General features: G+C 45.9%; 1 protein-coding gene across 1 annotated transcript in view; it reads left to right on the top strand.

Annotated features, from left to right (window-relative positions):
- LOC130290514 (class I histocompatibility antigen, F10 alpha chain-like) overlaps window positions 1-25,901 on the top strand; it is a 29,231-nt gene extending 3,330 nt beyond the window's left edge. Inside the window, exons 3-8 of the mRNA XM_056538256.1 lie at window positions 3,922-4,200; window positions 12,701-12,973; window positions 16,265-16,354; window positions 20,399-20,428; window positions 22,797-22,819; window positions 25,800-25,901. Of these exons, the coding sequence (XP_056394231.1) occupies window positions 3,922-4,200; window positions 12,701-12,973; window positions 16,265-16,354; window positions 20,399-20,428; window positions 22,797-22,819; window positions 25,800-25,862 (758 nt within the window). The 3' untranslated portion in view covers window positions 25,863-25,901. The remainder of the gene's footprint in view (window positions 1-3,921; window positions 4,201-12,700; window positions 12,974-16,264; window positions 16,355-20,398; window positions 20,429-22,796; window positions 22,820-25,799) is intronic.
- The last annotated feature ends 470 nt before the right edge of the window (window positions 25,902-26,371 follow it).

The following is a 26,371-nucleotide window of genomic DNA, read 5'->3' as shown; positions in this document are numbered from 1 at the left end:
ACTAACACACCCAGCATGCCCGGACAGCTGTCCTCAAGGCCAAAATGGGCTCCTTAAGGAGTTAAATAGTACCTCTCAACAAATTTAAAAAAAAATATTTTATAGTTTAATATACAGTGGTCCCTCAACATACGATGGTAATTCGTTCAAAACGAGCCATCGTTTGTCGAATCCATCGTATGTTGAGGGATTCGTGCAATGTAAAGTATAGGAAGCTGTACTCACCTGTCCCCGCCGCTCGAGATGGTGTCTCCGCCGCTCCTGATGGTGATCCCGGGCCTCCGCTGGGCTGTCCTGGTCTTCTCCGGTCCTCCGCTGTCTTCTCCGGTCCTCCGCTGTCTTCTCCGGTCCTCCGCTGTCTTCTCCGGTCCTCCGCTGTCTTCTCCGGTCCTCCGCTGTCTTCTCCGGTCCTCCGCTGTCTTCTCCGGTCCTCCGCTGTCTTCTCCGGTCCTCCGCTCTCTCCTCCGGTCCTCCGCTCTCTCCTCCGGTCCTCCGCTCTCTCCTCCGGTCCTCCGCTCTCTCCTCCGGTCCTCCGCTCTCTCCTCCGGTCCTCCGCTCTCTCCTCCGGTCCTCCGCTCTCTCCTCCGGTCCTCCGCTCTCTCCTCCGGTCCTCCGCTCTCTCCTCCGGTCCTCCGCTCTCTCCTCCGGTCCTCTTCTGTCTTCCGCAAGGCCTTACTGGGCCTGCGTAGCGACGTCATTACGCCGCTGCGTACGCCATTCCTATTGGATGGCGTGCGCAGCAGCGTATTGACGTCATCGGAGAGGGCCGAGAAGACACCGGAAGACCAGCGCTGGACCCGGAGCTTACCGCACCACACGGGGAACATTAAGCTGCTATCCGGCAGCAGCTTAAGCATTTGGCGCTGCCGGATAGCACTTAATGCGATGGCCCCGACATAAAAAAGCATCGTATGTAGATGCTGACATCGACATGCGATGGCCTCTGAGAGGCCATCGTATGTCGATTTCATCATATGTCGGGGCCATCGTAGGTCGGGGGGGGGGGTCACTGTATATAGATTAATTAATTTACTAACTGGATTCTATAAAAAAAAAAAAAATGATCATTTAATGTGTTTTTTATATTCCCTAGGAGTCCCTGTTTTAGTGATTTCGGACTCACGTCAGCCTGGCGGCTGAGTCCGAAATAGCATACTAAAGCGCAGCTTCCCGCCTGTCAATCGGACAGGTGTGTGCGAGCGCTATGCGTGCATCCCTGCAGGGCACGGCAGCTCTTTACTCCAACGTTCCTCCTCTCTGTATGGCATGTGTATAGCCAAACAGAGAGGAGGAGACTCAGAGGCTGCCGTCCCTGCCTTCAGCCTGTATGCGCGCTCCCGAGAGGCAGTGCAGCATACAGGATGAAGGGCGGAAGGCGGCCTGGCCAGGCTTCTTATGACGTCGCTGCTGCTGGGCCACGCCCACTTTCTGCCCTCGTACACAGCTCAAACCTGTGCTACCGAAGATACAAGAAATAAGGTATTTACAGGGGGATTAAAGAGCTCTGGAAGAGCCGCAAAGATCAACAGCCGAAGTGGGAGAATCTGTCCACAGGACAACTATTACCGTATTTATTGGTGTATAATACGCACTTTTAAAACTTAAATCTAAGGCGAAAACCCTTGCCATTCCCTGCAGTCGCCGCTGGTGGCTGTTCTAAAGTGGCCACGGCCGGACTGCTGAACTTTAACAAGCAGCCGGCGCTGCGGCCACTCTGACCAGCGGCGGCTGCAGGGAATGATGAGTGACGTCCCTGGCACCGCTTTTCCGGGGTTTCGGTCTGGGGTGGCTCAGACACCTACTCGATTGCCTTCGTCACTGTCTTGCATGGCTCTCAACACGTCTTGTATTTTTGCACAGCTCCAGTGTGAAGGGTTTCCATCCCTCTGGGGACACATGGTGGCTCCTCCAGACAGCAATGGGTTGTCGCTGGGCCTGGGGGCTACGTCCGCCCAATACTTGTCCCTTGGCTGTGGGGCAGCATTTCCCTGCTCCTACAGTGCCTGGCGCACTTTGCCAGTCCCCTTTCTACTGGGGGTATGGGGATCAGGGTGCTTGGCATCAGTCAGTACTTAAAGGGGTATTCCAGGCAAAAACTTTTTTTTTTATATTTCAACTGGCTCCGGAAAGTTAAACAGATTTGTAAATTACTTCTATTAAAAAATCTTAATCCTTCCAATAGTTATTAGCTTCTGAAGTTTTCTGTCTAACTGCTCGATGATGTCACGTCCCGGGAGCTGTGCATGATGGGAGAATATGTCCAAAGGAACTGCACAGCTCCCGGGACGTGAGTCATCAGAGAGCAGTTAGACAGAAAACAACAACTCAACTTCAGAAGCTATTGGAAGGATTAAGATTTTTTAATAGAAGTAATTTACAAATCTGTTTAACTTTCCGGAGCCAGTTGATATATATAAAAAAAAAAGTTTTGGCCTGGAATACCCCTTTAAGGATCGCTTCTTTCATTTTCCACAAGGCCTCTGCAAAATGAAAGAAGCGATCTGATTGGTTGCTATGGGCAACTGGGCAACTTTTCCTCTGGACTGGTTTTGATAAATCTCCTCCAGTGTGAGCCATTCCTATATGTAGTGGTACCTCCGCTACAGAGGGGTCCTATATAATCTTTCTATATATAATTGCTGAGCTGGTTCCAGCCATCTCTTGTTTGTTCAGTGATACACCTTCAGACAATTGTAACACTTTGGTTGTTTTTAAAGTGTGGATCTCACTTTTTTCAGTATTATTTAATAAAGATAAGGTTTATTAGTTGCTCGCAGTAATAAGTGATTGGGAAAATTTGGGTACTAGTGACACCCCTTTGGTGGTTTTTAGTGGAGCTAAGTGTATACCTCCAAATAATAGTCCTACAATTATAAAATAATACCACTATACAAGGAACAAATAATATCACCGTACATATCACCATCATAGCGTTACTATAGAAAACCCACTGTAGCAAGACCAACATAATATAAATGCCAAATAATACTACCATACCATGACCACATATTACCGCCACATTGTGAAATATTACCACCATAATGTTACTGCATAAAACCTACTATAAGCCCAATATTACCAGTAAGAGTGCTGTATTATGACAAATAATACCGCCACATATTGACTACATATCACAACTGCCTAACGACTAAATAATGCCACCAGACTGATACTGAATAAAATCCAACATCTATGTAAAAATATACTCACTACAATACTCAGGTAGGTTGTCGTATTTATATCAGGATCAATTGGTACTAAGGGGCCAAAGTGTGCCCAGAAAATGTCCTCCGCACCATTACACCACGAGCCTGACCCACTGATACAAGGCAGGATGGACCCATGCTTTCATATTGTTGATGCCAAATTCTGACTCTGCCATCTGAATGGCACAGCTGGAATGGAGACTACTCAGACCAGACTACACTCTTCCAGTGCCCAATTTTGGTGCCTGACAGGAGTAGCCCCCGTCATGGTCTTCTGCTTCTGTAGCCCATATGTTTCTAGGTTGAATAAGTTGTGCGGTCTCGAGATTCTGCAGACCTTGGTTGTAACCAGTGGAATTTGGGTTACCGTTGCCTTTCTGTCACCTCAAACCAGTCTGCCCATTCTCATCTGACATCAACAATGTATTTCATCCACAAAAAAATGCCGCTCCCTGGATATTTTCTCTTTTTCAGATTATTCTCTGTAAATCCCAGAGATGCTAATTTCTGAACTATTCAGATCAGCCAGTCTGGCACCAACAATTATGTCACATTCATAGTCTCAACCCCCCCCCCAACCATTCTGATGCTTGGATTGCACTACCTACCCGCACCTCCCACCCTGTACATTACTCGTCACACACATGCACTTATCACTTGTTCATACATTATACAGTATATAAGCTCTGTGTAACATGTTCTGTGCTCTCTGCAGGTCTCCATATTGTCCAGATGATGGTCGGCTGTGAGCTGAGAGATGACGGCTTCATCAGGGTATATGATCAGCACAGATATGATGGGAGAGAGTTCATGTCTCTGGACACACACACATGGACATATATCCCCACCACGGCCCAGGCTCAGATCACCGCACAGAGATGGAACAGTCCAGAGGAACAAGCGGGGGAGAGAATGAGGTTTAACCTGGAGAATGACTGTATAAAGTGGCTGAAGGAATATGTGGAGTATGGAAAGGAAGATCTGGAGAGGAGAGGTGAGCACCCAGAATCACAGTCCTGTCCATGGTCTCTTCCTCTCATATATCCATGTATGTGTGATGTGTAATACAAATGTGTTGTACTGCTCACCAAAAAATGTTCCCGTGCGCGGGTCCGCACTTGGCTCGGTGCTAATAGGATCGTGTGAGAAGCAAAAGATGATCCAGCACTGGGTAAAAGTTGCAGCTTTATTGGGATCCTGAGGAAGAGCGCGCATGCGCTTGAAACGCGTATGACGAGGGAGGGTGTCGGTTTTATCGTGTCAAGTTTGTATGTTGGATTCGGATCCCAATAAAGCTGCAACTTTTACCCAGTGCTGGATCATCTTTTGCTTCTCTCACGATGTGTGATGTGTACAGAGCTATAACCATCATACCATTATAGTGGAGCCAATAAGCATTGCCCATTGTCCACTCACAGATCCAGATGGGAAATCCACTCCTTGCAGTGTCCCACTACATGGTTTCCTGGTGTTGTTATCTGAGTTGTTGGACACAAAGTCGTGGTGAGGTTGGGATGAGGGCAGATGTTGTTACCCTAGGGGCAGATGGCATTAACCCCTTGTGTTCATGATGCCAGGGTGTGGTTTAACCTCTACACCACCCGAAGGTATACCGCTGGATCCTGGGCTAGGCACGGGGGGCAAATAATGACTCCGACGCCAAGATACGGAACAACGACAGCTTCACTGAGTCAGACAGATGTAACAGTCTATACAGTTTGGCTAGGCCCATGGAGGTGACATGTGACTTCAGAGACCTCAGGGCTTCCTGGGACTTATGGTTGACTTGGACAATTTGATGCAGGGCCACACAGACTTGACTTGGACTGACTTGACTGGGACTGTATAGACAGACTTCACCGCGTTTACTTTCACCTGTGGGGTGGTAGACTTGCGGCTGCGTGGTAGACTTTGGCCTCCCCAGGACACCAGACGCTCTCTCAGGACTTGACTTCACTGCCACTCAGCACTAAAGAGCTCTGACTAGCCATCTCCTCCCAGGGTTTATATGGGGGAGACTCTGGAGGGGTCCCATAGGTCACCCTGTAGGTCACATGGTCACTGGTACCTTCCCTGGTTACAACACATGACCACTGTATTTAAAGGTACATAACAATATATATGCATTCCATTGGATAACATAGGCGCTTATTAACTGTTTAGGGAAACATGAATGCAAAGAGGGCCCAGGGGTCACTGACATAGAGTCCGTCTGACAGGGCAGCAAGGGTACAGGGGTGCAACTCCTGTACTGGGCCACCACATAATTCCAACACCAGCTCTTTACTAATGTTGCACTGTATTATAGTAATGTTGCACTAATTTCTCTCCATAGAGCAATGGATGTTGCATTTTATATACATTTGTTTTATGTGACATCTAGTGGCTAAACGGTAAGGATATTGGGGGGAGATTTATCAAAACCTGTGCAGAGGAAGAAGTGGTGCAGTTGCCCATAGCAACCAATCAGATTGCTTCTTTCATTTTCCACAGGCCTCTAAAGAGGCCTGTGGAAAATGAAAGAAGCAATCTGATTGGTTGCTATGGGCAACTGCACCACTTCTTCCTCTGCACAGGTTTTGATAAATCTCCCCCATTATGTTGCATTACACCCCCCTATCTGGTAAAGGAGGCTCTTAACCCCTTAAGGACTCAGCCCATTTTGGCCTTAAGGACTCAGACAATTTAATTTTTACGTTTTCATTTTTTCCTCCTCGCCTTCTAAAAATCATAACTCTTTTATATTTTCATCCACAGACTAGTATGAGGGCTTATTTTTTGCGTGACCAGTTGTCCTTTGTAATGACATCACTCATTATATCATAAAATGTATGGCGCAACCAAAAAACACTATTTTTGTGGGGAAATTAAAACGAAAAACGCAATTTTGCTAATTTTGGAAGGTTTTGTTTTCACGCCGTACAATTTCTGGTAAAAATGACATGTGTTCTTTATTCTGAGGGTCAATACGATTAAAATGATACCCATTATTATATACTTTTATATTATTGTTGCGCTTAAAAAAAATCACAAACTTTTTAACCAAATTAGTACGTTTATAATCCCTTTATTTTGATGACCTATAACTTTTTTATTTTTCAGTATAAGCGGCGGTATGGGGGCTCATTTTATGCGCCATGATCTGTACTTTTTTTTGATACCACATTTGTATATAAAAAACTTTTAATACATTTTTTATAATTTTTTTTTTAATAAAATGTATTAAAAAAGTAGGAATTTTTGACTTTTTAAAATTTTTTTCGTTCACGCCGTTCACCGTACGGGATCATTAACATTTTATTTTAATAGTTCGGACATTTACGCACGCGGCGATACCAAATATGTCTATAAAAAATGTTTTTTACGCTTTTTGGGGGTAAAATAGGAAAAAACGGACGTTTTACTTTTTTATTGGGGGAGGGGATTTTTCACTTTTTTTTTACTTTTACTTTTACATTTTTTTACATTTTTTTTTACACTTGAATAGTCCCCATAGGGGACTATTCATAGCAATACCATGATTGCTAATACTGATCTGTTCTATGTATAGGACATAGAACAGATCAGTATTATCGGTCATCTCCTGCTCTGGTCTGCTCGATCACAGACCAGAGCAGGAGACGCCGGGAGCCGCACGGAGGAAGGTGAGGGGACCTCCGTGCGGCGTTATGAATGATCGGATCCCCGCAGCAGCGCTGCGGGCGATCCGATCGTTCATTTTAATCGCGAACTCCCGCAGATGCCGGGATCTGTATTGATCCCGGCACCTGAGGGGTTAATGGCGGACGCCCGCGAGATCGCGGGCGTCGGCCATTGCCGGCGGGTCCCTGGCTGCGATTAGCAGCCGGGATCAGCCGCGCATGACACGGGCATCGCTCCGATGCCCGCGGTTATGCTTAGGACGTAAATGTACGTCCTGGTGCGTTAAGTACCACCTCACCAGGACGTACATTTACGTCCTGCGTCCTTAAGGGGTTAAAGGGGAAGGTCCCTGCTCAGCCACAAAGTAACAGTTGTAATACCGGGCACAGAGGATCCCATTCGCTTGAATGAGATTTGTCTAACATCCGTTATTCCGATAGAACAGCGTTCTCTTCTGACGGGCAGTAACAGTAACATTTTACAGTGTGAAAGAAGCCTAAGCATTCAATAGTGTAGTATAGAATCAAGAGAAAGTGAATATAAAGCCGACACATCAATCGGCCTGAAACCCTAATTGTCTGTTTTTTCCCATAGCTCAACTTTCATATCTTAAAGGGGCACTCCACTGGAAAACATATATATATATTTTTTTAAATCAACTGGTGCCAGAAAGTTACGGTAAACAGATTTGTAAATTACTTCTATTTTAAAAATCTTAATTCTTCCAGTACTTATCAGCTGCAGTAGGAGGTTCTTTTCTTTTTGAATTTCCTTTCTGTCTGACCACAGTGCTCTCTGCTGACACCTCTGTCCATTTCAGGTACTGTCCAGAGCAGGAGAGGTTTTCTATGGGATTTGCTCTGTTCCTGACATGGACAGAGATGTCAGCAGAGAGCACTGTGGTCAGACAGAAAGGAAAAAAAAAAAAAAAAGAAAAGAACTTACTGTGGATCATACAGCAGCTGATAAGTACTGGAAGGATTAAGATTTTTTTTAAATAAAAGTCATTTACAAATCTTCCACTTTCTTGCACCAGTTGATTCAAAATATGTTTTCCAGTGGAGTACCCCTTTAATGAGCTCTTGTAAAGTAAAAGTTGAGCTGTGATTGATTGCTATGGGAAAAAACGGACAATTAGGGTTTCAGACTGATTGATAAATCTGGGCCATAGTCTTGGGTCGCATGTGTCTGACGTGCAGTATATAGAGTCAAATCCCCAGGGATTCCCAGTACTATTCAAGTGGTTTTAAAAAGCAAGATTTCTTCAGTATCTAAACGAAGTCTACCGGTGAAGAAAACTGAAGAAACCTTTGTTGCAATCCAGGACCTGTGGGCGTCTGGTTGGATTTTGTTAAGTAAGAGCAGATACAAAGGCTACTATTGTCAGTCTATACCTTACAGCAGGGGTCCTCAAACTTTTTGAACAGGGGGCCAGTTCACGTCCCTCAGACCGTTGGAGGGCCGGACTATAGTTTAAAAAAAATGAACAAATTCCTATGCACACTGCATATATCTTATTTTGAAGTGAAGTATAGTTCCCCCACATTAGGTTGTAGTCCCCCCCCCCACATTAGGTTGTAGTCCCCCCCCCCCACATTAGGTTGTAGTTTCCCCCACATTAGGTTGTAGTTTCCCCCCACATTAGGTTGTAGTTTCCCCCCACATTAGGTTGTAGTTTCCCCCCACATTAGGTTGTAGTTTCCCCCCACATTAGGTTGTAGTTTCCCCCCACATTAGGTTGTAGTTTCCCCCCACATTAGGTTGTAGTTTCCCCCCACATTAGGTTGTAGTTTCCCCCCACATTAGGTTGTAGTTTCCCCCCACATTAGGTTGTAGTTTCCCCCCACATTAGGTTGTAGTTTCCCCCCACATTAGGTTGTAGTTTCCCCCCACATTAGGTTGTAGTTTCCCCCCACATTAGGTTGTAGTTTCCCCCCACATTAGGTTGTAGTTTCCCCCCACTTTAGGTTGTAGTTTCCCCCCACATTAGGTTGTAGTTTCCCCCCACTTTAGGTTGTAGTTTCCCCCCACATTAGGTTGTAGTTTCCCGCCACATTAGGTTGTAGTTTCCCCCCACATTAGGTTGGCAGTATGTTCCCCCACATTAGGTTGGCAGTATGTTCCCCCACATTAGGTTGGCAATATGTTCCCCCACATTAGGTTGGCAGTATGTTCCCCCACATTAGGTTGGCAATATGTTCCCCCACATTAGGTTGGCAGTATGTTCCCCCACATTAGGTTGGCAGTATGTTCCCCCACATTAGGTTGTAGTTCCCCCACATTAGGTTGGCAGTATAGTTCCCCCACATTAGGTTGGCAGTATAGTTCCAACCACATTAGGATGTAGTTCCCCCACATTAAGTTGGCAGTATAGTTCCCCCCACATTAGGTGCAGTATAGACCCTCCACATTACGTTGGCAGTATAGTTCCCCCCACATTAGGTGTGCAGTATAGTTCCCCCACATTAGGTGCAGTATAGTTCCCCCCACATTAGGTGCAGTATAGTTCCCCCCACATTAGGTGCAGTATGGTTCCCCCCACATTAGGTGCAGTATGGTTCCCCCCACATTAGGTGCAGTATGGTTCCCCCCACATTAGGTGCAGTACGGTTCCCCCCACATTAGGTGCAGTACGGTTCCCCCCACATTAGGTGCAGTACGGTTCCCCCCACATTAGGTGCAGTACGGTTCCCCCCACATTAGGTGCAGTACGGTTCCCCCCACATTAGGTGCAGTACGGTTCCCCCCACATTAGGTGCAGTACGGTTCCCCCCACATTAGGTGCAGTACGGTTCCCCCCACATTAGGTGCAGTATGGTTCCCCCCACATTAGGTGCAGTATAGTCCCCACATTAGGTGCAGTATAGTTCCCCGACAGACATACAGCCTCCAGCCATACAGTGTATGGCTGGAGGCTGTATGCCTGTGTACTGCCCACTTCAGTGCTCCGTCCACCGCTCCTCCGGTCCGGCCATAGCAGTAGGTCCTGGGACCGGAGGAGCAGTGGTCGGAACACCGATGCTAACGTGCCATTGGTAACACTTACCAAGCAGCCAGCGCATGTCCTTCTTGCTGCTCTGCTCCTCTGCGTTCCGTTGCTATGGGCGCACGCACGGGACGTCAGTGATGTCCCTGCATGCGCTACCTCCCGGTGGTCCCCGCGTTTTTAAAGTAAACGCGGGGCCACAGGGAGTTAATAGGGGCATCCCTGTGTCCTGAAAGCATCTTTCGGGACACAGGGATGTTCTGCGGCAAAAACACCCCACGGGCCGGGTAAATGTGCTCCGCGGGCCGTAGTTTGAGGACCCCTGCCCTACAGTCTGGAACTGTTGAGAAACTACAATTAACCTGCCTAAGCAGCTGCATGCACATACACCTCAGAATGGTAGAAATCTCTATTATTTCCCCCTTTTACCCCTGGAAAAAAGTTTATGCAAACCATTTATATATGAAGTAATGTTGTAATGTTCATGTAACCCAATAATCTATAATGATCAGAAAACAAATACACAACTCTGCACAGTATTATACTGAATCGAGTTAGATACAATGCTCTGGATAGTATCACTGTATCGTGTAATACTGCAAGGTCTGAGCTGTGTATCCAAGCATGATATATGGGATACTGCCTGTAGCTTAGTATGTGTAACACTGAGTTTACAACAGTGTATATAAGTATGATATGTGTGATACTGCCAGCAGCATATTATGTGTGATAATATACTCAGATACATGGTTATAAAGTCAGTATGTGTGATACTGCCAGCAGCCTATTATGTGTGATACTGCCAGCAGCCTATTATGTGTGATACTGCCAGCAGCCTGTTATGTGTGATACTGCCAGCAGCCTATTATGTGTGATACTGCCAGCAGCCTATTATGTGTGATACTGCAAGCACTCAACTGCGTGTCAAACACAGTATCATACACATCCTTAGATACACAGCTGAGAGCTGGCAGTATCTCACATACTGACTTTACAAATATATTATCACACATATTTCCTGCAGCTTAGTATGGCACATATTATGTTTAGATACAAAGCTGAGTGCTGTGCGTTTATTATTCATGCCCTTTTAGCTGCTGCTTGTAGCTGTAAGGAGAAGCTGCCTTCAGAAAGCTCAGCAGGTCCCATGGTAAGGGAAGCAGTGAATATAGATGAGGGAGGTGTATTTGGCCTTAGCCAATCACAGCTGATCACAAACTGACTCCACTTGGCTCTCTGAGAGCTAAAGAGAAGAGAGTGTGATGTGTCTGGCCCAAAATGGCCGCCGAACCCAGCAAAGTGTTGCTCAACAGTCATCATGTGTCCTCTAAGAGCTATTTGACTTCCTACCAGAAGGAAAAGCTGAGAGAAACAGGGCATGTGTTTAGCAAATATTACACTTATAAACAGCTGCACATGCAAAAGGAATATAACTTTATAAAGTAATTTCATTTGGCTGGAGTTCTCTTTTAAAGGGCACCTGTCACCAAATAAACTTTTTTAAACTACCTCAGGCTATGTTCCCTAACTACTCCTAACACCCCTCCCACCTTTAAAAAAAAATTCAGAGCTTTAAAAAGCTGTGTATCTTACCAATATTCTTGCTCACATAGTGCAATCTCCCAGCAAGAGAAAGTGGGCGTTTCCCAGCAGACATGACCTCACTGAAGCCTGCTGGGGGACCATTTCCACCCTCACATGGTTGCAGCGCTGTGATGAATAGAAGACCTCAGGATCGGACTCCTGCCAGGCCAGGAGGAGACCAAACTCCCTGTATTAATTGTGGCAGGGAACAGAACAGCGCCACCTAGTGGCCATTTCTTCTATTACATTTTAAACATATTTATGTAGATAATTTTAAAGGAAATAAGATGTCTGATCGGGGGGGTCCCACTGCTGGAGACCCCTGCAATCTCTTATGCAGCACCCACCTGTCTCAGCTGCACGAAACGATGATCACTCCATGTCTGGAGACTCACGACCACGGGGCCGGAGTATTGTGATGTCATGACTCCGCCCCCATGTGACGTCGCACCCCGCCCCCTCAATGCACGTCTATGGGAGGGGAGTGGTGACATCACACGGGGCAGAGTCGTGACATCATAATACTCTGGCCCCGTGGTCGTGAGTCTCCAGACACGGAGCGATCATCGCTTCATGCAGCTGAGACAGGTGGGTGCTGCATGAGAGATTGCAGGGTTCCCCAGCGCCGGGACCCCCGCGATCAGACATCATATCCCCTTTGGATAGGGGATAAGATGTCTTAGGGCCGGAGTACCCTTTTAAAAGCAAGTGAATGGGAAAGTGTCTGCTAATTACACGAGGAACACTGGATTAAAAGTTTAATTTGGTGACAGGTGCTCTTTAAGTTGTGAGCTACTGACCACGATTGTGCAGTTTATTGCTGTACTAAGATCTGGACTATATGCTAAAAAGCCTGTAATGTTATCTTGCAAGACGGGAAGCGGTAACTGAGAAATTGTTGTTGCAGTTTTCTCTCTGTGTCTTCTACACCTCCATCCACTTGCTGAAACGTCCTTCACACCACAGCGGAGCTGCTACAGCCTCTATTGGGGTCAGAGACCTCTATTGGGGTCAGAGCTGTGGCTGTCATTACTGACTTTTTTTTTTGCAAGTACCCCCTGAATAACTGCTAAGTACCCCTTAAGTGCAAGAGTCTCTAGTAACTGCGGCATCTAATAGGTTATTTTGCTTGGATGATACTTGCCGCCATTTTCCAGTCCACTCCTGCAGGTTCTCCTCCTCATCTGTATTCCCACCGCAGTGATGTGTTCACAGTCATGGAGATGTCTACAGATCTGGGCTACAGGGAGGCCATTAATGTTTTCTGCTTTTTCCCTTTCAGTTCGGCCAGAGGTGAAGGTGTCCGGTCAGGAAAGAGATGGGATCCTTACCCTTCAATGCTTGGCGTATGGATTTCATCCCAAACCAGTGGATGTGAAGTGGATGAAGAACAATATGGATGACATTCCAACATATAAGAGCACACACATCCTCCCCAATCCTGACGGCACCTATCAGATCAGGGTCACTGCGGAAGTGATTCCCAAAGAGGGCGAGAGCTACTCCTGTTATGTGGATCACAGCAGCCTGGGGAAGCCACTGAGCATTGTGTGGGGTGAGTTGTATCCATACTGGGTAGATGGAGTAATACTATGGAATATGTCATGACTGGTGATCACTATTATTAGGGCTGGGCGGTATACTGGTTCATACCGAATACCCAAATTTTTGGGCTGCACGATATGAATTTTCCCCCATACCGCAATACCGGTTGGCCCCCTCCCCCTTGGGAATGAATTATCAGCCCAGCGCAGCGCTGTCCCCACATCGGGGAACTAATCCTATGTGACCCGCCAGCACTGTTCTGCTCCCCCCCCCCAATAATTATCAGCCCAGTGGGGTACTACTCACATATGTCACCCGCAAGCACTGCCCTCCTCCTCTTTGTTGGGGGCTGCGTCGCTGGAACTCTATACTGTACGCCAGTGGTCTCCAACCTGCGGACCTCTAGATGTTGCAAAACTACAACTCCCAGCATGCCAGGACAGCCAACGGCTGTCCGGGCATGCTGGGAGTTGTAGTTTTGCAACAGCTGGAGCTCTGCAGGTTTGAGACCACTGCTGTACGCTGTATACCTATGCCCGGGCTGCAAAAGATAAAGAAAATAAACTTTAACTTACCTACGTCGGCCACACGCTGGGGACGGGAACGTCGGACAGTCGTCAGCCTATCACCGGCCAGAGCGATGTCCCGCTGAGCCCACTGTCATGTAAGGAGCTCTGGTCGGCTTCTTACATGACAGTGGGCTCAGCCTATCACTGGCCGGGAAGGGACATTGCTCCGGCTGGTGATAGGCTGACGACTGTCCGACGTTCCAGCCCCCAGCGTAAGGCCGACGTAGTTAAGTTACAGTTCATTTTCTTTATCTTTTGCAGTTCGGGCATAGGACTAGGACTACAGCGTACAGCAGTGGTCTCAAACCTGCGGACCTCCAGCTGTTGCAAAACTACAACTCCCAGCATGCCCGGACAGCCGTTGGCTGTCCGGGCATGCTGGGATTTTTAGTTTTGCAACAGCTGGAGGTCCGCAGGTTGGAGACCACTAGCGTACAGTATAGAGTTCCAGCGCCGGCGGCCCCCAGCAAAGAGGAGGGCAGTGCTTGCGGGTGACACATGTGAGTAGTACCCCGCTGGGCTGATCATTAATTGGGGGGGTGGGGGAGCAGAACAGTGCTGGCGGGTAACATGATTTGGGGGGGGGTGAAAGAAATACTGTTACATACCGTGGAACCGCCATAAGTTACAAAAATACCGTGATACACATATTTGGTCATACCGCCCAGCCCTACTATTATGACTAGAGATGAGCGAACTTACAGTAAATTCGATTCGTCACAAACTTCTCGGCTCGGCAGTTGATGGATTATCCTGCGTAAATTAGTTCAGCTTTCAGGTGCTCCGGTGGTCTGGAAAAGGTGGATACAGTCCTAGGAAAGAGTCTCCTAGGAATGTATCCACCTTTTCCAGCCCACGGGAGCACCAGAAAGCTGAACTAATTTATGCAGGAAAAGACATCAACTGCCGAGCCGAGAAGTTCGTGACGAATCGAATTTACTGTAAATTCGCTCATCTCTAATTATGACATATACAATAATTGTATAACCTATAACCTGATCACCAGCACAGCGAGTTATGATGTTTCCCAAAATCCCAAGTTACAGAAGCAGTGTGGCACTATTAATTTCATAAACCACATAAACTGTGTAAAACAGTCTGCTGGGCCATTTTTCAGCATACAGACCACCTCTGGCTGCTGCAATCAGGTCATACGGATCTTCAGGACCCTTTTTCTCAAGACAAATGTGGGTCCCAGAGGTCACACCACGACTATCAGACATATATATATAACATATTCTGTGGATATGATCTATTTGCATATTGGTAGAGGAGGACGCAAAAAGGACTCACAGGCTGGCTTGGAATCAGAAGAAACTCCTGTGGTATGGATAGGACCTGTGTTGTCACAAGAAGACATGGCTATTGTGGCACAAGGGCTTCACAGGGCAATCCTAAACTCCGTAAGTTAGCAGAATGCCAGCCCTGATGTACACCCTGTAAGGTGATGCCCTGTAGGTTCCTAGGATAGCTATGGGGTTCATGTCCAATCCCCAAAGTTGAAAAGAAGGAGAAAGTACAGCATACGAAACTCCAACATCGACTTTATTTGGCATAAAAGCAGGTACAAAAACGGTGACACACCATCAGATGGACATCTAGACGCGTTTCGGGTGGGTATACCACCCTTTATCCCCAAAGTGTCTGTCTCCTCTATCTCCTTCCTTTCTCGCTCAGGATATTATCCTGATTCAGGAGCTGATGAACCTAAAGCGCTTTCATGCTCTGAGACATAATGGGTTCAAAGGAGAAGTCCCTGAGAACATGACATGTCCTCAAAGCCTGAAAAACTCTTCATAGCCTCTCCGAAACAAAGGCTGCACTAAGCTGAATTTCCTATCTCTAGGGAGAGAGGCTGGGATAGAGCAGGTCCCTTCAACAAACTAGGATGTTCTCAACGTAAAACTAAGCTACGGGGCTCTGTAAGTGAATGGATCTCCTCTCACTCAGCAATACAAGGGCAAATAATGGGACCATATAAGAACAATGTGAAACAGTATAAAAACAGTTAACAAATATAAATAGGGGATAAGATGTCTAGGGGCGGAGTACCCCTTTAAGCCAGTCTTTTCAGCTCACTAGTTTCTATAGTTGCACCAAATTTATCAAGTCCTGTTCACCTTTTTGGTAAATTTTGAGCAGCTGCGCAAAAAAATGCACTAAACAAACACAGTTAAAATCTATACTACCCCACACCAACATTGATGAATGTCCCCCTACATGTATAGCGGCCATTCCATACCAGTATCTGGACAATTCCAACACAGGCAAAACTCATTTCACTTCATTACTGATGAAGTGATTACCTGAACCAAATGTCATTTAATGAGGAAAAGTTTAACCGCAGGGATTTAAAAATTTTTCACTTTCGTTTTTTCGTCCTCGCCTTCTTATAGTCATACTACTTTCAATTTCACACTTACAGACCACAATGAGGGCTTCTATTTAGCGCCACCAATTAGACTTTGTTATTAAATTAGATAGATTGATGTCATTACAAAGTACAATTGGTGGCGCAAAATAAAAGAAGCCCTTATATGGGTCTGTAGGTGCAAAATTGAAAGCGTTAGGATTTTTAGAAGGGGAGAAGGAAAAAAACGAAAGTGCAAAAAGGAAAATTGGTCTGGTCCTTAAGGAGTTAAAAGTGATGCTGGCACATACACACATATGTTGAGTTGTAATAGGATAATCCTCATCTCACATTTTTACTTTTGTTTTCTAACTATACCCAGAAAAGTCGAAAAGCCAGTTACTGTATTTGTGCGGTTTCCTGTCTGTTGCTCTCCTCCTTCTTGGCATCATTGGAATTCTCCTATATGGAGGTAAGTGTCAGTAATGCAGCGCCGTCTCCTCATCCCCACCAAGATACAGTGATCCCTCAACTTACAATGGTTTCAACATACAATAGTTTCAACATACAATGGTCTTTTCTGGACCATTGTAACTTGAAACCAGACTCAACATACAATGCTACAGACAGTCCAGATCTGTGATACCTGTCACAACTGGAGGAACTGACTAATCAGAATGGGCATTCACTGGTAAATCACCTGTATTACTGAAGTGTATGCACTGACTGGTGTCTGGTAGCGCCCCCTGCAGTACAGGGAGGTATTACATGTTCTGTACTACTCTTTACCTGTATTACTGAAGTGTATGCACTGACTGGTGTCTGGTAGCGCCCCCTGCAGTACAGGGAGGTATTACATGTTCTGTACTACTCTTTACCTGTATTACTGAAGTGTATGCACTGACTGGTGTCTGGTAGCGCCCCCTGCAGTACAGGGAGGTATTACATGTTCTGTACTACTCTTTACCTGTATTACTGAAGTGTATGCACTGACTGGCTGTCTGGTAGCGCCCCCTGCAGTACAGGGAGGAACTACAAGTTCTGTACTACTCCTTACCTGTGCTAGGGTTAGCTGCTCCTTTGGACACCAAGTAAGGGCGGCTCCATTTGGGACACTGTGTGTGCTGTATAGGACCCTGTAGAAGCTCCTGTCCTCTACATAAACCATTGTTTCCCAACCAGGGTGCCTCCAGCTGTTGCAAAACTACAACTCCCAGCATGCCCGGACAGCCAACGGCTGTCCGGGCATGCTGGGAGTTGTAGTTTTGCAACAGTTGGAGGCATCCTGGTTGGGAAACACTGACATAGACAGTGATTACAGCTCCAGCAGATCTTTATTACTTTTATATGTAAGGATTTGCTTTATCTATATTAGTTATCTACTTATTTTTCTTTAATCCTCACATTTTCCTATTTTTGGGTGATATTTTGGGGCTTCAGAACCAATTACCAGGTTTCCATAGAGTTCTGGTCTCAACATACAATGGTTTCAACATACAATGGTCGTCCTGGAACCAATTAATATTGTAACTTGAGGGACCACTGTATACAGTATATTGTTCAGAATTGTATTGCTGACAGTTCCACACCAGAATCACATTGTATATACACAGTGGTGCATGATCAGAAAGCTAGTGGTTAGGCGAGCTGGAGTCAGGAGTACAGAGATCAGTGAAGTAAGGGTATGAATGTCAGGAATCGATATTCAGCAATGAAGTCTTCAGCTATCATATTTGTGGGGCAGTTATAAAGCGCAATTTATCTGTACCACACATACAGCAGATAAAATAAAATGAAATAAGTTTTTTGAACACCCCCTAAAATTAACATAAATGTGTTGGTAAGGGGTTAAAAAATGAAAAATACCTGCTATTTCACCCATGCACAGTGGGTGAAATAAGTATTAAAGGGGCTCTCCGGTGCTTTCGCATCTTTTCCCCTATCCAAAGGATAGGGGATAAGATGCCTGATTGCGGGAGTCCCGCCGCTGGGGACCCCCAGGATCTTGCACGCGGCACCCCGTTTGTAATCAGTCCCCGGAGCGTGTTCGCTCTGGGTCTGATTACAGGCGATCACCGGGCTGGCGGCGTGTGACGTCACGCCTCCGCCCCCGTATGACGTCACGCTCCGCCCCTCAATGCAAGCCTATGGAAGGGGGGCGTGATAGCTTGGATAGGGGAAAAGATGTGAAAAGCACCGGAGAACCCCCTTTAAGCACGTCACTATTATTCTCACTAAATATATCTCCAAAGGTGCTATTGACATGAATATCACTAGGTGGTGGTAATAATGTGACATGACACAGGGGGAAAGGATTAAACACGCTAACTGATAAGTATTTAATACTTTGTACAGAAGCTTCAAGACCCCTATATGGAGAAACAAGTCCCATGTATTGCTCTGGTGGGATTCTGGCCCATTCTTTTACATAAACAGTCTTCAAATCTTGAAGGTTCCGCGGGCCTCTTCTATGAATCACAACAAAAGGGACCAATGGGTGGAGGGTTAATTTACTCAATGCTATTTACAATTGATCACCGAGTGATCACTAGAACCCTAAATTTACCACCCACTAAATTAATTGTAAAACCTAAAATATAACTTTTATTGCCAATCCATTAAAAATTCCAGTGTATATGTCTCCAGTTAATTGCTGCAATAACATATCTACTGCATGTAGCCACATGCTAGTGTTTGATGTGTGATTCCATTGCATTCCATTGCAGTCCGACTGGCAATTTGAACTAGGACTAAAGGGTCAATGGCCCTTTATTGATCCTTTAGTCCTTGATAAAGCCACTGCTTGTGGTGAAACGTCGGGGAGGGTTTATGTGTGATCGTTTTTAACTACAGTGTGCTCCTAGTTCAAATTGCCAGTCGGACTGCAGCCGAGGCAATGGAATCACACATCAAACACTAGCATGTGGCTACATGCAGTAGATATGTTATTGCAGCAATTAACTGGAGACATATACACTGGAATTTTAAATGGATTGGCAATAAAAGTTATATTTTAGGTTTTACAATTAATTTAGTGGGTGGTAAATTTAGGGTTCTAGTGATCACTCGGTGATCAATTGTAAATAGCATCTTCTATGAATCATGATCTTTAGTTCTCTCCTTAGATTCTCTATAGGATATAGGTCAGGTGATCGGCCGGACCATTCAAGCAGCTTCATTATATTTCTTTGAAGCCATTTGAGACTTTCCTTGGCTGTGTATTTGGGATCATTGTCCTCCTGAAATGTCCGCCCTCCATCTTCATCATCCTGGTGGCAGTAGAATGTCTCGAAAAATGTGCCCATTCATTCCTCCTTTAGTTATGTGAAGTTTACCAGTTCCATTTGCTGAAAAGCCGCCCCTTACCATAATGTTCCCACCTCCAAACTTCACTGTTGGAGTTTTTAGGGTGATGTGCGGTGCCATTTCTCCTCTAAACATGGTGTGTATTATGTCACCAATAGTTCCATTCTGATTTCATCTGACTGCACTATATTCTCCCAGGGTTTCGCTGGGGGGAATTTATAAAAACCAGTGTAGATGAAGAGTGGTGCAGCTGCCCACAGCAACCAATCGGATTGCTTCTTCTTAAAGGACAACTGCAGCGGTATGACACTTATCCCCTATCCACAGGATAGGGGATAAGTGTTTGATTGCGGGGGGTCCGACCCCTGGGACCCCCGGAGATCTCCCTAATGGCGGCGCCACCATAAGCGCTCATAGTGAGCGCTAAGGCGCGTAGCGTCGACCTAGAGGTCGACGGTGACGCCCCGTCTCCTCCCCGTCCCCATACAGTTCTATGGGGGAGACGGGGAGGCACGAACGCTGCCTCCCCGCCTCTCCCATAGAGATGTACGGAGGAGGCGTGCCGGCCGCAACGTCATGCTGCGGCCGGCACGCCCCCTGCATGGGACAGCCTCGACCCGGTACAGGGGGTCCCAGCAGTCGGACCCCCCGAGATCAAACACTTATCCCCTGTGTTAATCACGCTGCAGATGTCCTTTAAAAAAAGGCCTCTGAAAAATGAAAGAAGCAATCTGATTGGTTGCTATGAGCAACTGGTCAATTATTCCTTTGAACAGATTTTAATAAATCTTTACTTATAACGAAGAATAATAAATGTTCAAATGAGATGCAATTATGTTAGTAAAAGTGCAATGTGTGAGTTAAAGGGGTACTCCGGTGGGGAATTTTTTTTTCCAAATCAACTGGTGACAGAAAGTTATACAGATTTGTAAATTACTTCTATATAAAAAAAAATCTAAATCCTTCCAGTACTTATTAGCTGCTGTATGCTCCAGATGAAGTTGTGTAGTTCTTTCCAGTCTGACCACGGTGTCAAACAGGGTTCGCACGTCTATCACACATATATACACCAACCCTACACACTCCTGTGTTTTACCCATCTGTATGTCATCTCTCATCCACAATCTTTAATTATACTTATGTTCCTTCTGTTCTTTTATATGAAATCAATGAAAATGTTTTCTAAATCTAGATTCTCTGTTTATTTTAGTAAAGAAACAGGACTACCTGTCGCTCGTCAGTAAGTATTCTGTATATGTGTCATTGCCTAATGCAGTGTTTCCCAACCAGGGTGCCTCCAGCTGTTGCGAAACTACAACTCCCAGCATGCCCGGACAGCCAAGGGCTGTCCGGGCATGCTGGGAGTTGTAGTTTCACAACAGCTGGAGGCACCCTGGTTGGGAAACACTGGCCTAATGTTCTGTGTTAGTGAGGGGGTGAATAGTATGTGACTGTATATAAGAAGAGGCTGTGACTATGATGTATATAGTGTCCTCTTTGTACTGTCGGGAATTAATCAGCAGTGCATCTGGCAAAATTTGTGGAAAAAAATAACTACATTTTTGCACAAGCACCTGCTTTGCGCAAAAGTTTTTAGCTTTTTTCCCCCCCACATTCTCTGCTGTGCTCGCCAGTTAAGTGGGGCTTGCCGCAGAGGGGCGTGGTAACAAATGTTAACTGTAGTTTAAATATCCGCCATGTCAGAGCTGGCGGTGATTTTAGCGAGGACACACAGACACGCTGGATACATGTAGAGGTGTGTGCGTCATGCCTGTGGACTGGCGCGAGATTAATGTAGACTGATAACTTCCTCCCACCCTCCTCTGTATTACGGTATTTTCCTGAAAGGGAATCTGTCATCAGGATCGCACTTGTAGTGTGGGTGACACTGGTGACAATAGGATTTACCATTTTCTGAAGCGTTCTCCATTATTCCGTTTTTGTAGTTGTGCAAATTATGTGGCCTGGTGCACTAAGAGCGTTCCCCAGACCCAAAATCCTGCCTGGATCTTCAGAGTAAACACACTCCTCCCCTGTGCTGATCCTCCTCCCCCTGTGCTGATCCTCCTCCCCTGTGCTGATCCTCCTCCCCTGTGCTGATCCTCCTCCCCCTGTGCTGATCCTCCTCCCCCTGTGCTGATCCTCCTCCCCCTGTGCTGATCCTCCTCCCCCTGTGCTGATCCTCCTCCCCCTGTGCTGATCCTCCTCCCCCTGTGCTGATCCTCCTCCCCCTGTGCTGATCCTCCTCCCCCTGTGCTGATCCTCCTCCCCCTGTGCTGATCCTCCTCCCCCTGTGCTGATCCTCCTCCCCCTGTGCTGATCCTCCTCCCCCTGTGCTGATCCTCCTCCTGTCCTGGGCTGTTCCTCCTCCTGTCCTGTGCTGTTCCTCCTCCTGTCCTGGGCTGTTCCTCCTCCTGTCCTGGGCTGTTCCTCCTCCTGTCCTGGGCTGTTCCTCCTCCTGTCCTGGGCTGTTCCTCCTCCTGTCCTGGGCTGTTCCTCCTCCTGTCCTGGGCTGTTCCTCCTCCTCCTGTCCTGGGCTGTTCCTCCTCCTCCTGTCCTGGGCTGTTCCTCCTCCTCCTGTCCTGGGCTGTTCCTCCTCCTCCTGTCCTGGGCTGTTCCTCCTCCTCCTCCTGTCCTGGGCTGTTCCTCCTCCTCCTCCCCTGGGCTGATTCTCCTCCTCCCCTGTGCCGATCCTCCTCCCCTGTGCTGATTCTGGGTGTAGCACATACACAATTGTCACTGATAGGAGACATGAAATGAAATATGGAGGATCAGCACAGTAGAGGAGGGTGTCTACTCTGAAGATCCAGGTTAGTGTGGGTGATGCTGATGACAGATTTCCTTTAATATGCTTAATAATCAGAATAAGTAATTAATGTCTGATCGTTGAGGGTCAACATCCCCCCCAATCAGCTGTTGGCAGAGTTGCATTGCCAGCATATATAGAGTCAGAAGCGATCAGAACTAACAACATTGTGTATTGGTCTCGCTGGGCTACTGCTGTCAATCAGAGCTGCAGTAACCCAACATGGCCACAATGCAATGTATGGAGCTGTTTGCTTTTGGATTTGTTCACTGACTTTATGCTGGAGCCTTGGCTCTGACAAACAGCTGATCAGCGGGGGGAAAGTTGGGTGTCAGACTCGATCAGATATTAATGAACTATCTAAAGGATGAGTAATGCTTGATAAAAAGGAAGGAGGGGGGGTGAAACAAAGATCAGTTGTGCGGGTTGATGTATGGAAATGTTAAAGGGGTATTCCAGCTTTATACATAAGATGTATGATTATAGGACCCCCTGCGATCTCGGTGCAGCCCCCCGTCATTCTGTGTCGGGCGCTGCCTCCAAGATGGGGACCTGATGTCACGGCCACACACCCCTAGTGACATCACGCCATGCCCCCTCCATTCATGTCTATGGGGGGGGGGGTGACGGGACGGATTTCCATACATCATCCCACACAACTGATTTTTGTTTCACCCAATAACAAGCTGGCTCGTGTCTGTGTCATCTCCCATTAGCAATCGTTCATTATACCTTTATATGAAACCGCTTATTATAAATTCTTCAGGTTCATGTTCCTAATTCTAGGTTTTCTGTTTTCTAGAAATGAAATCAAGTCACCCAGCAGTGAGTATTCTGTATATGTGTATGTATGTAAATGTATATGAGAATAATATCTGTACTTTGTGTGTATAACTGGGATTTCATTAATATAACTAATCATCATTGTAAATCATTAATATGTGATTGTTGAGGGTTGGCAGTGGCACCTGTTCTTCCATTGATCAGCTGTTTGGCAGAGGTACCGTGCCAGCATCCATAGAGAGGCAGTTAGAAGCAGACGCTGCCAAATGTTGTGTAATGGCCATGGCGGGTTACAGCAGTCCAACTCACACTTCATCATGTTCCAAATGATTATGCAAATGATATTTTTCTCATTTACCTAACTAATTGATGGAAATAACAGTCAGCATAATTCTCATGTTATCAACTATTAAAGAGGTACTCCGGCGCTAAGACATCTTATCCCCTATCCAAAGGATAGGGGATAAGATGCCTGATCGCAGGGGTCCCGCCACTGGGGACCCCCGTGATCTTCCACACCGCACCCAATTAGAATGAGCCCCCGGAGTGTGCTCGCTCCGGGTCTGATTACTGGCGATCACGGGGACGGAGCATAGTGACGTCATGGCTCCGCCCCCGTGTGACGTCACGCTCCACCCCCTCAATGCAAGCCTATGGGAGGGGGCGTGACCCCCGCAATCAGGCATCTTATCCCCTATCCTTTAGATAGGGGATAAGATGTCTTAGCGCCGTAATACCCCTTTAAGAGAACATTTCAAATTTTATTGAACAAACCTCCTAATGATAACAGGATTTTTTTTAACATAAACTTACAATGCACTGTTCCAAATTATTACACACAGTCAGTTTCAAAACACTTTATAGATTGTAAAGAACTGAAAATTGTCATTTGTTGTGTTTGCAACAGATTTACTGAAATCAAAAGCTATTTCAATCAAACATTTAACATTTTAACTTTTTAAACATTTTACAGGTCACGTAAAATTTTACCATAGGACCCCTTATTAGATAGCAGCTTCACAAGTCTTTTGAACTTGTGAGTTTTTGGACAGTTTCTGCTTGAATTTGTTTGCAAGATGTCAGAATAGCCTCCCAGAGCTGCTGTTTGGATGTAAACTGCCTCCCACCCTCATAGATCTTTTGCTGGAAGATGCTCTAAAGGTTCTCAATAGGATTGAGGTCAGGGGAGGATGGAGGCCACACCATGACTCTCTCTCCTTTTTATCCCCATAGCAGCCATTGATGCAGAGGTATTCTTTGCAGCATAAGATGGTGCATTGTTCTGCATGAAGATGATTTTATTACGGAAAGCATAGTTCTTCCTTCTATACCAGGGAAGAAAGTGGTCCGTCAGAAACTCCACATACTTTGCTTCGGTCATCTTTACACCTTCAGGGACCCTAAAGGGCCGAATAGCTCTCTTCCCAACGTTCCGACCCAAAACATGACTCCGCCACCACCTTGCTGACGTCACAGCCTTGTTGGAACAGGGTGGCCGTCCACCAACCATCCGCTACTCCATCCCTATGGACCATCCAGGGTTGCACGGCACTCATCAGTGAACAGGACTGTTTAAAAATTAGTCTTAATGTATTTTTCTGCCCAGTGCAGCCGTTTCTGCTTGTGAGCGTTGGTTAGTGGTGGCCGAATAGAAGGTTTATGCACAGTTGCAAGACTCTGGAGAACTTTACACATTGATGTGCGTGGGACTCCAGAGGCACCAGCAGCTTCAAATATCTGTTTGCTGCTATGTAATGGTATCTTAGCAGCTGCTCTCTTGATCTGATGCATGGATCTTCCTTAGGCTAAGTTTCCACTTGTTTTTTTCATTTTTATTTTTTTTTTTTGGAAAACTGCCACTGCAGTTTTTGAGCCAAAGTCAGAAGTGGATCCATAAGGGAGGAGAAGTGTAAGTCCTTCCTTTATATGTCCTATTCCTTTTGAATACATTTCTGACTTCGGCTCAAAAACTGCAGTGGTAGTATTCCAAAAACTGCCAGAACAAAGACCAAGTGGAAACTTGGCCTCAAAGTGCCTTTATCTGCACAAACCCATCTGTGCTCTGAATCAGCCACAAATCTTTTAATAGTGCGATGATCACGCTTACTTTTTCGTGAAATATCCAATGTTTTCATACCTCGTCCAAGGCATTAAACTATTTCACTCTTTTCGGCAGCAGAGAGTGTCTTCTTAATAATGTGAAACACACACCTTTTAGTAGTGTTTCCTTAAATTGGGCTCACCTGGCACCATTCTTCCAATGTTAATTCCCACAGAATAAAGAGAACACGTCAGTTTTACTGTAAAGTGTACAGCTTAAGCCCTCTAAAAGTAGCAACATTTTGGTTTTCTGTGCCCTTAAGGGGTTAATTTTGTGGGAATGTCATGTAACTAATGTCTGATTATTTTACTGGATACATTGTGGTTCAAGCCATATGCTGATCCTTGCTATCTGGAATCTGTAAAACTTCAGTGAGGGTACATTCACATTACGGTTGCAGCCTACGGCTGGGGGAGGAGAAAACCGGGTGCTCCAGTACCCCAGCCGGACCAGCGCCAAAATCAATTCATTTTAATGAGCCGGTCAGAGAACCGGATACGGGGCAAAAATGAGCCTACCGGAGTCACCGATTGAAATGAATTAGATACTGGCTGGTTCCCGTAGTGACAAAACCTAGTGTGAATGCCCCCTGACATTGAGCTACCATTAAATATTCACCAATGGAGAAGATATTTGGCCTGAATGTTTTCTTTATATATTTGAACAAAAATATAGGGTAGGAGGTTAACAATTAAAAAATGTGAGAACAAGCTCCACCCTAAGCCCCACACACAGGCCGGGCCTATGTCTGCATGTCATCCCCCCTTAGCTATATTCTATTGTACTTTATGTTCTTTTATATGAAACCAATGATAGGTTGAACGCGATGGACTCTTGTCTTTTTTCAATCTTACAAACTATGTTACTATAATGGATTTTTCGGGTTCTAGCTCCTAATTCTAGCTTTTCTGTTGATTTTAGAACCTTCAAGAGATAGATGTCGCTTCCAAACCAGCAGTGAGTATTCTGCATGTGTGTCTGTAATAAGATGTTTCACTGGATGTGACTTTGACTCTGTGTGTATAACTGTGATTGCCTTAATATAATTGTGAATTTTCTAGAATAAGAAAAACGATGTTACTAAAAATAAACGCAAAATCAGTAAAAACAAAAAAACAAACTCATTTAAATCCTCCTCAGTAGTCTCCATTGATCCTAAAGTGTACTTGTCATGAACAATGTAGATAATTCCATTATATGTATATTTCTAATATACATTGGTTAAAAAATGTCTATATATTTGTCCCTGCAGCTATTGTCTGTGTGTCTCTATGAGGAGTCCAAATACAGGAAGTGAGGACAGGACAAGCAGGGCACTGTACACCGGGAACAAGCAGGGCTCTCTCTGTACACTGAGGACAAGCGGGGCTCTGTACACTGAGGACAAGCGGGGCTCTGTACACTGAGGACAAGCGGGGCTCTGTACACTGAGGACAAGCGGGGCTCTGTACACTGAGGACAAGCGGGGCTCTGTACACTGAGGACAAGCGGGG

The sequence above is a fragment of the Hyla sarda genome, chromosome 9 (assembly GCF_029499605.1).
Source record: "Hyla sarda isolate aHylSar1 chromosome 9, aHylSar1.hap1, whole genome shotgun sequence".
Lineage (NCBI taxonomy): Eukaryota > Metazoa > Chordata > Amphibia > Anura > Hylidae > Hyla > Hyla sarda.
The sequence above is the reverse complement of the archived record's forward strand: the minus strand, read 5'-3'. Positions and strand labels throughout refer to the sequence as shown.